This window comes from Geotrypetes seraphini, chromosome 6, assembly GCF_902459505.1.
Source record: "Geotrypetes seraphini chromosome 6, aGeoSer1.1, whole genome shotgun sequence".
NCBI classification, from domain to species: Eukaryota; Metazoa; Chordata; class Amphibia; order Gymnophiona; family Dermophiidae; genus Geotrypetes; species Geotrypetes seraphini.
Genome location: NC_047089.1, coordinates 10,031,940 through 10,047,693, shown reverse-complemented (window position 1 = coordinate 10,047,693; position 15,754 = coordinate 10,031,940). Strand labels below are relative to the sequence as shown.

Here is a 15,754-nt window from a genome sequence, read left to right as displayed (position 1 = left end):
TGAATTCAGACACAGTCTCTGTCTCCACCACCTCTTCCGGGAGACTGTTCCACGCATCTACCACCCTTTCTGTAAAATAGTATTTCCTTAGATTACTCCGGAGCCTATCACCTCTTAACTTCATCCTATGCCCTCTCATTCCAGAGCTTCATTTCAAATGAAAGTGACTCGACTCATGCACATTCACATCATGTATTTAAACGTGTCTATCATATCTCCCCTCTCCCGCCTTTCCTCCAAAGCATACAGATTGAGATCTTTAAGTCTGAACCCATATGCCTTATGACGAAGACTACACATCATTTTAGAAGCTTTCCTCTGGACAGGCTCCTTCCTTTTTATATCTTTTTGAAGGTGTGACCTCCAGAATTGTACACAATATTCTAAATGAGGTCTCACCAAAGTCTTATACAGGGGCATCAATACCTCCTTTTTCCTACTGGCCAAACCTCTCCCTATGTACCCTAGCATCCTTCTAGCTTTCACCGTCACCTTTTCAACCTGTTTGGCTACCTTAAGATCTTATGTGAGCCAAGTATAGGACAGTGAAGCCATTGTGAAATCATTGATGAGGTTGGCTCTTAGGCATTGGTGGAAAGAGGCATTATGACATCACAATCTCAGCTCTGGAATGTTGCTACTCTTTGGGTTTCTGTCTGGTACTTGGGACCTGGGTTGGCCACTGTTGGAAACAGGAGACTGGGATTGATTGACCTTCAGTCTGTCCCAGTATGGCAACTCTTATGTTCATATATTATTTTGCATTAAGCTTTATTAGCATCTACAATAGTCCAATGCCAAGTTATATTTTCTTTGGATCAGAAAAAGCAAGAACATGAAATTGTCCAGAGAGCAGTAATGGTCACAATGAAAGCAGGACACAGGGCTAGATGGAGCATCAGTCTAATCCAGTATGGCTATTCTTATACTTCTGCCCATAAACAGAAACATATTTCCATTGTGACACCACTGCAGTAAGACACGCTCCTGACTTGAGACAGGCGCAGTTCTATAAATGCAGATGCTCCCACCGTGACACCTCTGCTATGATATGAAGACAGAGACACGTTTGCACCATGACCTTAGAGCACTTCAAGGCACTCCTGCCATCACACCATGGATGCCCACACAAAGAAACACACTCCATCAACCCTGCACTGGAACACCATCACAGTCCTATACACGGAGACACTCCCACCAGGACACCAGTGTCATGATATCAGGAGCACATTTCCATACAGAGACATAGTTCCACCATCACTTTCATACTTGTGCTCTGACATCATTGCATGCCAATACACAGCGAGGCACTCCCACTGTGACATCATTGCCAGGGTTATGGCTCCAGAGAAAGCAGGATGGATTGAGAATTCCGGGTTTTGCTTCCATTGCTTTCAACGGAAGTAAAACCCGGATGTCTCAATCCGTCTTCCTTTTTTCTGGAGCCCTTTGGTAACCCTAACCATTGCACTTATATACAAGGAGATACACTTCTGCAGTGACATCACTGCATGCCAATACACAGTGAGGCACTTCCACCTACAAAGATAGCAAACTTTCAAGAAGGAAACTATCTGAGTAATGCCTTCTAGAAATTTCCTACATGATGGCTTTGTGCAGGCAGCCAATGAGAAGGGGCAAAAGAGCATGCACTCAATTTGAAAATGGCAACCTACTCATGTAATTGCCACTTGCTGTAAACATGATGAGCTAGAACTGTGGATGATATGAACTAATGCGTATACTCTCAGCCACAGGGTAGGGGCAATTTTCAAACAGGGTAATCTAGCTGGGTAAATACCTTTTCACTACAGTAAATTGTTCTAAAATTGTCATCAATAACCCCTGCTCTTTTGTACAAAGAGGAAAGGTAGCAAATAATCATAACTTCTACAAAATGTGCCAACTCTGAGATTCTGGAACGCTGGCTTGAGCGACTTACCCAGGGAGCCGCTAACTCCTTAATCCTTGTGGCCTCCAGATCACTGAGAAAATCTTGGTAGAGCACCACATAAGGATGGTGACTGACGATCTCTTTTTTCATGGGCTGGAGAATCAGGTAAGGGCTCTTGTTGGTCTCATAGGAGCAGAGGAGACTTGGGATCCGATAGAGAGATGGCTGGAATCAGTAAGAAAAATATTTCTAATATGAGTTGAATGAACCAAACCTTTTATGCTTACATTTTCATTATAAACAATGGGGGGGGGGGGACTGTCCAGAAGTTTCCTTCTGCTTTTTTGGACCTCTAGTTCACTAGGAATCAGAGCTGGGATCCAGTACCACAAGCTTTTATTTACAACTTTCCAACACAAAGGTTTTTCCTTGCATTGATAACCCTGAGCTGGTGGAGGGGGGCTGGGGGGAAGCATGTATCAGGGATTCTTCTTGAACCTTGAAATCAAGAACAATAAGTCTGACCATTAGGTGTCACCATTGCATGATGACTGTGACTTTCTCCCCTAGAGGCTATGGACAGTGGCATGGTATGGGGGGGTGCGGTCCACAATTGAACTTTGCCACCTATCCCATGACTCTAATTTTCTCAGGAGCCTCTCATGAGGAACTTTATCAAAAGCTTACATTAACCGGCTCACCATTATCCACATGTTTATTCACACCTTCAAAGAAGTCCAGCAAATTGATGAGGCAAGATCTCCCTCGGCTGAATCCATGCTGACTCCGTCTCATTAAATCATGTTTGGCTAAGTGTTCCACAATTTTATTTTTTTATAATTGTTTCCACCATTTTACCCGGCACTGAAGTCAGGCTTACCAGTCTGTAATTTCCCAGATTTCTCCTGAAACCCTTTTAAAAATTCGGCGTAACACTGGCTACCCTCCAATTTTCAAGTACTACAGATAATTTTAGTGACAGGTTACAAATCACTAACAGCAGGTCAGCAATTTAATGTTTGAGTTCTTTTATTACCCTGGGATGTATACCATCCAGTCCAGGTGATTTATCACTTTTTAACTTATCGATTTGTCTTAGTACATCTTCCAGATTCACTGAGATTTCTTTCAGTTCCTCTGCATCATCACCCTTGAAAACCATTTCTGGTTCAGGTCGATCTCTTACATCTTCTTCCATCAAGACTGAAGCAAAGAATTCATTCAGTCTCTCCGCTATGGCCTTATCCTCCCTGAGCATTCCTTTTGCTCCTTGATCATTCAATAATCCCACATATTCTCTCATGGGTTTTCTGCTTTTGATATACCTAAAACCATTGTTATGAGTTTTTGCCTTTTTCAAGTTTCTCTTCATATTCTTTCTTAGCTGTCTTTATCAATGCTTTGCATCTAACTTGCCATTGCTTGTGTCTCTTCCTATTTTCTTCATTCAGATCCTTTTTCCATTCTTTAAAGGATTTTTTTAGGCTCCAATAGCCTCTTTCACTTCACCTTTTAACTACACCAGCTCTCATTTCCACCTTTGCTGATATGTGGAATACATCTGGTCTGGGTTTCCACAATGGAATTTTTAAATAACATCCACGCCTGGTTTATAGTCCTAACCTTTGTAACTTTTAGCTTCTTTTTAAACATTTTCCTCATTTTATCAGTCACCCTTTTGACATTGAAAGCAATGGCAGTAAAACCTGGATTGAGATAGCCAGAGACTACCACGTGTATTTACCAGGTGCAAATGCCTGTGGCAAAATGAAATCCCCTCATATGCTTTATTTTCCCTATCTCCGGCTCTGCCTCTTTTTGGCATGACTGGGAGTAGTTGTGCTGCCATATGGCTCCATTACATTCAGTTCAATACACAGGGGGACATTTTTAAAAGATTTTATGTGTGAAAACAAATAAAGACTTCAAAATCACCATCAACGTGCTCTCAACAAGTTCTAAAGTACTGGTTGTATCACACATGGACACTGGAAACCGTTCTATAGGAAGTGAGGAAAAGGGCTGTCTTTCAGCATCTCCTCATGCAAAAGGAGCCCTCCATCGTGTTCAAGAACCAATAGCATAAGATAATTCTCAGAAGACTCAGAATGATCCAGAACACCATTGTCCGCCTTATATTCGGCCTGAAAAAATGGGAACATGTTACCCCTTTCTACCACAAACTTCATTGGCTGCCATTGGAATCCAGAGAGCACAGTTACTTACCGTAACAGGTGTTATTCAGGGACAGCAGGCAGATATTCTTAACGCATGGGTGACGTCACCGACGGAGCCCCGGTACGGACACTTTTAACTAGAAAGTTCTAGTTGGCCGCACCGCGCATGCGCGGGTGCCTTCCCGCTCGACGGAGGAGAGCGTGGTCCCCAGTTAAGATAAGCCAGCTAAGAAGCCAACCCGGGGAGGAGGGTGGGACGTAAGAATATCTGCCTGCTGTCCCTGGATAACACCTGTTACGGTAAGTAACTGTGCTTTATCCCAGGACAAGCAGGCAGCATATTCTTAACGCATGGGTGACCTCCAAGCTAACAGAGAGGGAGGAGGGATGGTTGGCCATTAGGAAAACAAATTTTGTAACACAGATTAGCCGAAGTGCCCATCCCGTCTGGAGAAGGCATCCAGACAGTAGTGAGAAGTGAATGTGTGAACTGAGGACCAAGTGGCAGCTTTGCAGATCTCCTCGATGGGCGTGGAGCGGAGGAAAGCCACAGAAGCAGCCATAGCTCTGACCCTGTGTGCCGTGACAGCACCTTCCAGTGAGAGACCGGCCCGAGCATAACAGAACGCAATGCAGGCAGCAAGCCAGTTAGAAAGCGTCCGTTTAGAGACAGGGCGACCTAGACGGTTAGGGTCGAAGGACAAAAAGAGCTGAGGGGACGAGCGGTGAGCCTTCGTACGGTCAAGGTAGTATGCAAGGGCACGCTTACAGTCCAGCGTGTGTAATGCCTGTTCCCCAGGATGAGAATGGGGCTTAGGGAAAAAGACAGGTAACACAATGGATTGGTTGAGGTGGAAGTCCGAGACCACCTTGGGAAGAAATTTAGGATGGGTACGCAGAACTACCTTGTCATGGTGAAAAACCGTGAAAGGTGGGTCAGCGACCAGTGCATGTAGCTCACTAACCCTCCTGGCAGAGGTGATGGCAATGAGGAAAAACACCTTCCATGTCAGAAATTTGAGTGAAGTTGTGGCAAGAGGCTCAAATGGAGGTTTCATGAGGGCTGAGAGAACCACGTTCAGGTCCCAGACGACTGGAGGAGGATTCAGCGGTGGTTTGACTGAAGAGGCCTCTCATGAACCGGGAAACCAGGGGATGAGCCGTGAGAGATTTTCCAAGGACTGGCTCATGAAACGCAGTGATGGCACTGAGGTGGACTCTGATTGAGGTAGATTTGAGGCCAGCGTCGGAGAGAGAAAGCAAATAGTCCAGTATAGTTTCTACCGCCAATGAGGCGGGATCGTGATGATGAAGTAGACACCAAGAGGAGAACCGGTCCATTTCTGATGGTAACATTGGAGGGTGGCCGGTTTCCTGGAGGCATCCAAAATACGACAGACAGGCTGAGACAGGTTCTCTGGAGAGGTCAGCCCGAGAGAAACCAAGCTGTCAGGTGGAGCGAGGACAGATTGGGATGCAGTAGAGACTGATGCTGCTGTGTAAGTAGAGTAGGAAACACAGGAAGAGGAATGGGCTCCCTGGAGCTGAGCTGGAGCAAGAGGGAGAACCAGTGTTGGCGAGGCCACCGAGGAGCGATGAGAATCATGGTGGCTCTGTCCCTGCGGAGTTTGAACAATGTCCGCAACATCAGAGGTAGTGGAGGAAAGGCATAGAGGAACCGATCCGTCCAGTCGAGCAGGAATGCATCCGTGGCCAGACGGTGAGGAGATAAGAGTCTGGAACAGAACTGGGGCAGCTGATGGTTGTGAGGAGCTGCAAAGAGGACCACTTGCGGAGTGCCCCAGCGCGCAAAGATGGAGCGGAGTGTGGGAGGATCCAGAGTCCACTCGTGAGGTCGAAGGATGCGGCTGAGATTGTCGGCCAGGAGTTCTGTTCGCCCTGGATATATACAGCCCTGAGGAAGAGACTGTGGGCCGTGGCCCAGGACCAGATGCGGATGGCCTCCTGACAGAGGAGGGGAGATCCGGTGCCGCCTTGCTTGTTTATGTAGTACATGGCGACCTGGTTGTCTGTGCACAGAAGAAGGACCTGAGGGTAGAGAAGGTGCTGGAAGGCTTTGAGAGCATAGAACATGGCTCTGAGTTTCAGGAAATTGATGTGATGTAGACGCTCCTGAGGGGTCCAGAGACCCTGAGTGCGAAGATCTCCCAGGTGAGCTCCCCACGCATAGGGGGAGGCATCCGTGGTGATGGTCATAAAGTGAGGGGGCAGATGAAAGAGTAGACCCCTGGAAAGATTTGAGGAGTTCAACCACCATTGAAGAGATTGCTGAAGAGACGATGTCACAGAGATAGGATGAGAAAGAGGATCCGAGGTCTGTAACCATTGGTTGGCTAGAGTCCACTGAGGTGTCCTGAGGTGGAATCGTGCCAGAGGAAGTACATGGACCGTCGAGGCCATGTGGCCTAGGAGGACCATCATCTGCCGAGCTGGGATGGAGTGATGAAGGAGCACCTGATGACAGAGATGGAGCAGGGTCCGTTGTCGGTCGGCGGGAAGAAACGCCCTCATCAGAGTGGTGTCCAGAACTGCTCCAATGAATTGAAGTCGCTGTGTGGGAAGCAGATGCGACTTGGGGTAGTTGATCTCGAACCCCAGAAGATGGAGGAAAGAGATGGTGTGTTGAGTGGCTTGTAGCACAAGCGGAGATGTAGGTGCTTTCACCAACCAATCGTCCAAGTAGGGGAACACCTGGAGGTTGTGAGACCTGAGGAAGGCCGCCACCACAATAAGGCACTTGGTGAACACCCTGGGCGATGATGCGAGGCCAAAGGGTAGCACTTTGTACTGATAGTGGCGGTGCTGTACCTGAAATCGGAGGTAGCGACGTGAAGTCAGATGGATTGGAATGTGAGTGTAGGCCTCTTTGAGGTCTAGGGAACATAGCCAGTCGTGTTGAGAGAGAAGCGGGTAAAGCGTGGCAAGGGAGAGCATTCTGAACTTTTCCTTGACCAGACACTTGTTGAGGTTCCGGAGATCGAGGATGGGACGGAGGTCTCCTGTCTTCTTGGGAACCAGGAAGTAGCGGGAGTAGAATCCCTGACTCCTTTGGTCTGGGGGTACCTCTTCGATGGCATTGAGAAGAAGGAGGGATTGGACCTCCCTCAGAAGGAGGGGGGATTGAGAGGAGTGAGAAACAGACTCTATGGGAGGATTGTCCGGTGGAAGAGTCTGGAAATTGAGAGAGTAGCCGTGGCGAATGATGTTGAGGACCCACAGGTCTGATGTGATGGCCTCCCAACGGTTGAGGAAGAGTTGAAGACGTCTTCCTATCGGCTGAGGAAGAGGCAAGGATGGTGGGAGACTGGCTATGCCCTGGAGAAAAGAGTCAAAAGGGCTGAGATGGTTTTGACTGCGGGAGAGGCTTGGTCGGTGGGTGAGACTATGAACGAACCTGAGTCTGGTGCTGCTGACGAGGCCGGCGAGACTGTTGTTGTTGAGGCGGGTTGAGAGGTCTGGCCAAGAACCTGCATTGATAGGAAGACTGCTGTTTGTAGGGGCGAGCAGGAGGAGTTTTCTTCTTAAGTTTGATCAGGGTATCCCACCTGGTCTCGTGTGCCGAGTTTCTGGGTAGTTGAGTCCAGGGACTCCCCAAAGAGTTCATCACCAAGACAAGGTGCGTTGGCTAGGCGGTCTTGGTGATTAATATCGAAGTCAGAAACTCTCAGCCAGGCCAAGCGCCTCAGGGCAACAGCCATGGCAGATGCTCGAGAGGTCAGCTCAAAAGAGTCATAAATGGAGCGCACCATAAATTTCCTGAGTTGGAGCAAACTGGAAAGTTGTTGTTGAAAAACCGGGACCTTGCGTTCAGGGATGTACTTTTGGAAGGAGGAGAGTTGTTGCACCAAATGCTTCATATAGAAGGAGAAGTGGAAGGTGTAATTATTAGCTCTGTTGGCAAGCATGGAATTCTGATAAAGGCGCTTGCCAAATTTATCCATCGTTCTGCCCTCTCTGCCAGGAGGAGTAGAGGCATAAACACTGGAGCCCTGGGTTTTCTTTAAAGTGGACTCCACTAGAAGGGATTCATGGGGTAGTTGAGGTTTGTCGAACCCCGGGATAGGAATGACCCTATATAAACTATCCAGTTTTCGAGGTGCACCCGGTACCATGAGAGGGTTTTCCCAATTTTTGTAAAAAGTTTCCCGTAAGATGTTGTGGACGGGTAACTTTAAAAATTCTTTGAGGGGTTGTTCGAAGTCCAGGGCGTCAAGGAAAGCCTGGGACTTCTTAGAGTCGGACTCCAAAGGGATAGACAGAGCTGCCGACATTTCTCGTAGAAATTTTGTGAATGAGGACTGTTCAGGTTTGGAACTTGTATCGACCATCGATGGTTCCTCGTCCGTTGATGAAGCCTCATCATCGGTACCGGGTGGGGATTCTTCCCATAAGTCCGGGTCCCTGACGTCGGTATGCGCGGGACGGGACGGTGGTGCAGATGGCTCAGTATGGCGAGTCTTAGAGAGGGATTTGCCAGAGCGCATCGAGACGGTACCGGGGGAGGAAGATCGGTGCCGGTCCTGGTCTCGGGGGGACTGGTATCGGTCTCGATGTTGGGGAGGGTCGGTATCAGAGCGTGGTTGCACCGGAGGATGAAGTGGTTCAGCCGCGAGTACCGGCATGGAGGTGTTCAACGGTACCGATGGTGTCGACACCGGTGGTGTGGTGCGAGGCTCGGGCCGGTCCGGCACCGAAAGGAGTGGGGCCAACAATGTGGGCAACAAGTGCTGGAATTGTTGTAGTTGCTCCTGCAGTTGGGTTTGGAGTATGGCCGCAATGCGGTCGTCCAGAGGGGGCACCGGTACCGCTTTTTTCTTTTTCGGTATCATAGGTGCCGCTCCATGCCCCGGCAATGAGGAGGCCGATGACGAGGCACTCACCGAAATTGGGGCGGAGCGTTTGCGGGGTCGGCGTGATGCCGGGAGGACCGGCGTCGCCGGTGTGGCAGGAGGGCGCTCAAGGGAAGTGGAAGGCTTCTTAGCCGGCTTACCTGGTGCCAGCGACCCCGAGGAAGGATCAGGCGGTGTCGAAGTAGTCGGTGCCGACTTTTGCGATGCCGTTGACGGCGCGGCTGATTCCATGGCAGATCCGGTGCCGAAAAGAATATTTTATTGGATCTGTCTATTTTTTAATGTACGTTTTTTAAGAGTAGCACAGCGGGTGCAGGTGTCAGCCCGATGCTCTGGACCCAGGCACTGTAGGCACCAATTGTGCGGGTCAGTGAGAGATATCGGGCGTGCACACCGCTGGCACTTCTTAAAGCCCGGCTGAGGGTCATGAAGGGAAACACGGCCTCCGCAAAATCAAAACCGGAGGCCTGTATGGTGACAACAGGCCCCGCCGGGGCCGGTTCGAAAAATAAAGAGAAAACAAAGTTGGTTTTTTTTGGAATTTAAAACGAAAAAGAAACCCGAAGGTAAAAGAAGAAAAAGGAAGACAAAAACGCGAGCGGGAAGGCAAAATCCGATATTTCAACGGCCGTTGAAAAATACATGCGTCTTCTTCGCTCCGCGGAAACGAAGAAACTGGGGACCACGCTCTCCTCCGTCGAGCGGGAAGGCACCCGCGCATGCGCGGTGCGGCCAACTAGAACTTTCTAGTTAAAAGTGTCCGTACCGGGGCTCCGTCGGTGACGTCACCCATGCGTTAAGAATATGCTGCCTGCTTGACCTGCGATAATCCTATTTAAATTCGCCTGTTTCTGCTACAAAACAGTATTCGGTCTATCCCCAAACTACATCAACCCACACTTCTTCCTGAATCACAGAAACGAGAACTCCCGCAGAATCCAGCTATTTGCCTTCCCCTCCCTAAAACTCTGTCACTCCAATAAATTCTTCGACAAAACCTTCGCCTTCCAGGCCGCCAAACTAAACCCATGGATAGCCCAATTAATCCTCGAGGCTCCAACCTACCTCAGCTTTAGAAAATTACTCAAAACACACCTCTTCCAACGCCACAACACTTAATTGCCCCCTCCTCAAAGAACCCCCCCTCCCCCCCTTTTTTTTATCACGCCCCACCCTCACCCCCCCGATCCACACTATCCCGCCCCCCCAATTTCATCTACTTCGTTGCCTGCATCCCTGTTCAATTTAACACTTAACTCTATGTAAATCTGTTCAATTCATACTTACTGCATGTAACTATGTTTAATTAATGTGAACCGCCTAGAACTCACTGGGTATGGCGGTATACAAGAATAAAGTTATTATTATTATTATTATTAGAATTAACTTGCTCTCTGCTGTGTAACTGGGCCTTAGTTAGGGAAAGGTAGGATTATAAGGGTTACTGTGTATTCCTATACAAATAGAGGGGCATAAACAAAAGAAATGTCTAAGTCTGTTTTGGGCAGTGTCCAAAGTCCATTCTCAAAAAAATATGTCAAAATTTTTTTTTTCTTTTTAATTGTCTGCTTCTACATCCAGCCATTTGATCATTCAGACCAGTCATTCAGATCCAGATCATCCAGATCATTCAGATCATCCAGATCATTCAGATCAGTCGTCTATCTTTATTCCACATTCTCGTCCCAAAATTTGTCCAAGTCTCAAACGCCCAGAACAAGATCTTTTGGACCTGGTAGGGGCCAGCAAAGTGAGAGACTGGCCACCCAGACATGGCAACAGAGTAGTGGGGCACCTTACAGGGCACTGCTTTGAACTTCACAAAAAGGGTGCCACATACACAACAACTCCCTTGCAGGTCATGGTGAGCTCCACCAAAATACCCTCAAAACCTCCCACCTGTCTACAACCCCAATAGCCCTTATGGCTGCAGGTGCCACCTATATGGCAGTAGAGTATGGTTTGGGGTTTTTTGGTGGACTCACATTTTTCACCCTGAATGCAGTGGTTAGAGTGTCTTATGGGCCTGGGTCTTCCTCTCTATGGTTCACTAGCCCACCCCACAGGCTATTTAAGAGATCTCTGTGCAGCTCTACTAGGCTTTCCTATGCCAGTTGCTGATGTTCTGGAGGCAGGTATGTACGTTTTTATTCTGATTTTATGGGGGTGAGGGGTTTAGTGATCACTGGGGGGATGTGGGGGGAATCTTTACTTTGTCCCTGCAGTGGTTATCTGGTCACTTTGGATGCCTTCTGGGCACTTAGACCTGGTTTTAGATCGCTTAAGACACAACATATAAGTTCCATCCAGACATCCTTGTTAAACTTTCAATTATCCCTGCAGTACGACTAAGTCTAGGTCAACCCACCTCCCGCCGTAACCACTCCTCCAAAAATGCCCCTTTTAGCTCTGGACGTACTGCGGGATTCAGAGGCCTAAAAAATCTCTGGATACGTCTAAAAACCCGTTTCGATTATCAGCACTTGGACGACCTGTCTTTCGGGTCATCCAAGTGCCGACTTGGGCGGGTTTTTAGATGTATTTTCCTTTCAATTATGAGCCCCATAGTCTTTTTCTATGAGGTTCAAGACTTTTCTCTTGTGAAATCATTTTCGTAAAAACGAGATAGACATTTAGCAGTTTTGAAAATGGGTATGTTTGGTAATGGATTTTTTTGTGTGTCTTCCACAAAATGTCCAAACTCGGATCTGGACATCATATCGAAATCGGCCCTTCACACAGTAGTACCTGAGAGCCCAGAGTCTGGCACAATCCTTCGTAGGCGACTCTTGTTTGCAGATGCATCACGTTGGTCCTTTGAAGTGTCACCTTTTCATCTAACTTCTCAGCCAGCAGCTTCTCGTATTTCTGCACATTCCTTGCTACCCTCTCATTGCCTGGATCTTATAGAAATTAATGAAAAGCAAGTTTAGGGCAGACATGGGCAATAGAGAATGACACGGTGACAAAATTCATCACCGTTCCCGTCCCCGTGGATAACCGCGGGAAACCATCTTCATGTCATTCTTTAAGGAGAGAGGGAAGAATCAGAGTATGAATGGCCACAACCACTGACCCACAAGCTTTGCTTTGAAGAATGCTGGTGTAGAAAGACCGAGGTTGAAATAGACACTAGAAAATGACATGGGATTATTTCCCACGGGGACGGGAACGGTGATGAATTTTGTCACCGTATCATTCTGTAATGGGCAACTCCGGTCCTTGAGGGCCGCAATCCAATCGGGTGTTTCAGGATTTCCTCAATGAATATACATTGAAAAAGCAGTGCATGCAAATAGATCTCATGCATATTCATTGGGGAAATCCGGAAAACCCGATTGGATTCCGGCCCTCGAGGACCAGAGTTGCCCATGTCTGGTTTAGGGAGTGAAGAACTTCTGTGCACAACAGAGGAGCGGGGCATGGTGGGATGATGAACTTAAGGTGGCCAAACAGGTAGAAAGGTGACAGCGAAAGCCAGATGGATGCTTGGGTGCATAGAGAGAGGAATGGCCAACAGGAAAAAGGCAGTGATAATACCTCTGTATGTCTCTCGGGTGAGATCAGTGGCATAGAGAGGGAGGCGATCAGCATTGCTGCGCCGCGCGTCCCCCATCTCTTTCCCGCCGCTCGAGTGTCCCCTCGCTTACCTCTTGAAATGTTTGCTAGCGCAAGCAGCACCTTCCGCCTCCTGCTCGCGCTGGCTTTGGTTCCGTGACCAAGAAGTGGTGTCAGAAGGAAGCCGAGGCCGGCGCAAGTGGGAGGTGGAAGATGCTGATCACGCCGGCGAATGTTTCAAGAGATACAGGGGCGGAGAGGAGGAGAGGTGCTGGCGCCCCTGCCATGACGGAGCCCAGGGTGGTCCGCTCCCCCCATCCCCCCCCACCTTACCACACCACTGAGTGAGATCCCACTTGCAACCAGGGAAGCCAGAGCTGGCCAAGTGGCAGTGCCCTGAATGATGCTTCATCGTTTAGACTTTTGGTACAGTCCCTCATACTCAGTCAGCATGATTACTGTAATATTGCCTATTTGGTAATAGCTCAGAGAAACATACAGCGACCGCATATGGTTCAAAATGCGGCGCTCAGATTGATTTTGGGGCTCAAGAAATATGACCACATAACACCTTCTTTTCGAAAATTGCATTGGTGGAAGCTCGGGTGAAGTTCAAATTTGGTGGTTTCTGTTTTAAGGTTTTGTTTGGTCTCACCCCTAAATATTTAGTTGATCTCTTTTCTTTTGCAACTAATAAACACAGAAGTTCGCACTTGAATTTCATCTTTCTGCCTGTTATAGGTTGTAAACTTAAAAAAATCAACACCTTTTGTCATACCAGGCGGCATTATGGGGCAAGGATTTGGAACGTTTGATCATGTCCTCCAATTCCTATGTGGAATTTAGGAGACATTTAAAGACACACTTGTTTTCTAAATATTTGGGTAATTAGTTTTCAATTACCTTGGATATCTACTATTCTGGAGACTGCACCTTCCAAAAGTTATGGACAGTCCAGAGGGCGGCTACTAAATGGTGAATGGTCATCATAAAGCGTAAGGTTACTAGACATCTGGATTTCCCCTGGACATGTCCTCCTTTTGACAAAGTGCTGGGTTTTGAAAAGCCTCCTCAAATCGCGTCGGGCAGGGAGGAAATCCGTGCCTGTCCCATGCCTTCTTGAATTCAGACACAGTGTCTCCACCACTTCTTCCGGGAGACTGTTCCACGCATCTACCACCCTTTCTGTAAAAAAGGATTTCCTTAGATTACTCCTGAGTCTATCACCTCTTAACTTCATCCCATGCCCTCTCATTGCAGAGTTTCCTTTCAAATGAAAGTGTCTCGACTAATGCGCATTTACGCCACGTAGGTATTTAAACATCTTTATCATATCTCCCCTCTCCTGCCGTTCCTCTACAACAGTGATTCCCAACCCTGTCCTGGAGGAACACCAGGCCAATCGGGTTTTCAGGCTAGCCCTAATGAATATGCATGAGAGAGATTTGCATATGATGGAAGTGATAGGCATGCAAATTTGCTTCATGCATATTCATTAGGGCTAGCCTGAAAACCCAATTGGCCTGGTGTTCCTCCAGGACAGGGTTGGGAACCACTGCTCTACAATATACATATTAAGGCTGTCCCCATACGCCTTATGATGAAGACAACACACCATTTTAGTAGCCTTCCTCTGGACCGACGCCATCCTTTTTATATCTTGCTGAAGGTGTGGCCTCCAGAATTCTAAATGAGGTCTCACAAAAGTTTTATACAGGGGCATCAATACCACCTTTTTCCTACTGTCCATACCTCTCCCTATGCAACCTAGCATTTTTCTAGCTTTCGCTTTCAAAACGAATGCTAGGAAGTTTTTCTTTACCCAGCGTGTGGTGGACACCTGGAATGCGCTTCCAGAGGGTGTAATAGAGCAGAGAACGGTACTGGGGTTCAAGAAAGGACTGGACAATTTCCTGCTGGAAAAAGGGATAGAGGGGTATAGTTAGAGGATTACTACACAGGTCCTGGACCTGTTGGGCCGCCACGTGAGCGGACTGCTGGGCACGATGGACCTTAGGTCTGACCCAGCAAAGGCATTGCTTATGTTCTTATGGGAGAGGAGAAGATATAGATGCTCTGGATGGGCCATTTGGCCTTTATCTGCCATCATGTTTCTATGTTACTAAAGTTCTGTGACATCACAATGCAGGTTGAAAGAGCCTTAGCCTATAGGAAGAGGAGATGCAAATGTTAAGAGCCTTAGCCAATAGGGAGAGGAGGAGATAGTGGATGCTGTGGATGGGCCATTTGGCCTTTATCTGCCATCATGTTTCTATGTTACTAAAGTTCTGTGACATCACAATGCAGGTTGAAAGAGCCTTAGCCTATAGGAAGAGGAGATGCAAATGTTAAGAGCCTTAGCCAATAGGGAGAGGAGGAGATAGTGGATGCTGTGGATGGGCCATTTGGCCTTTATCTGCCATCATGTTTCTATGTTACTAAAGTTCTGTGACATCACAATGCAGGTTGAAAGAGCCTTAGCCAATAGGAAGAGGAGATGCAAATGTTAAGAGCCTTAGCCAATGCACTTCCAGAGGACATAATAGGGCAGAGCACGGTACTGGGGTTCAAGAAAGGATTGGACAATTTCCTACTGGAAAAAGGGATAGAGGGTTAGAGGATTACTACACAGGTCCTGGACCTGTTGGGCCGCCACGTGAGCGGACTGCTGGGCACGATGGACCTCAGGTCTGACCCAGCAGAGGCATTGCTTATGTTTTTATGTTCTTATGTCACCTTTTCAACCTGTTTGGCCACCTTGAGATCATTACATACAATCACACCCAAGCATCCTTCTAGCTTTCTCCGTCACCAGAATGACAGACTGCTGGTTTGTATCTCACCATGGAGGAATAGTCTAATGGTTAGAGCAGCAAGCAAAGAACCCAGGGAAGCCAGAGTTTGAATCCCACTGTGGCTTCATGTGATCATGAGCAAGTTAGTTCAACCTCTATTACCTCAGGTACAAACTTAGGCCTTCTTTTACTAAGCCGCAATGGAGGTTTTTACCGCAGCCCGGGGCACTAAATGCTCCGTCGCTCATAGAAATTCAATGAGTGTTGAAGTAGCATCGAAGCATTTAGTGCCCCGAGCTAGGGTAAAAAGCTCTATCACGGCTTAGTAAAAAAAAAAAAAAAAAGGGGGGGGGGGGAGTTAGCTTGTAAGCTCTCCAGGCATGGGGAAATACCTGAATGTAACGTTGAGTTACTCCTGAAAAAAGTGTGAGCCAAATAAAATTTCCAAAGAAGTCACAC

General features: G+C 47.7%; 1 protein-coding gene across 1 annotated transcript in view; it reads right to left on the bottom strand.

The window, feature by feature from the left end:
• P4HA3 (prolyl 4-hydroxylase subunit alpha 3) overlaps window positions 1-15,754 on the bottom strand; it is an 88,419-nt gene that overhangs the window by 42,050 nt on the left and 30,615 nt on the right. Inside the window, exons 6-7 of the mRNA XM_033947531.1 lie at window positions 11,691-11,845; window positions 1,943-2,119 (exon numbers count right to left, since the gene is read on the bottom strand). Of these exons, the coding sequence (XP_033803422.1) occupies window positions 1,943-2,119; window positions 11,691-11,845 (332 nt within the window). The remainder of the gene's footprint in view (window positions 1-1,942; window positions 2,120-11,690; window positions 11,846-15,754) is intronic.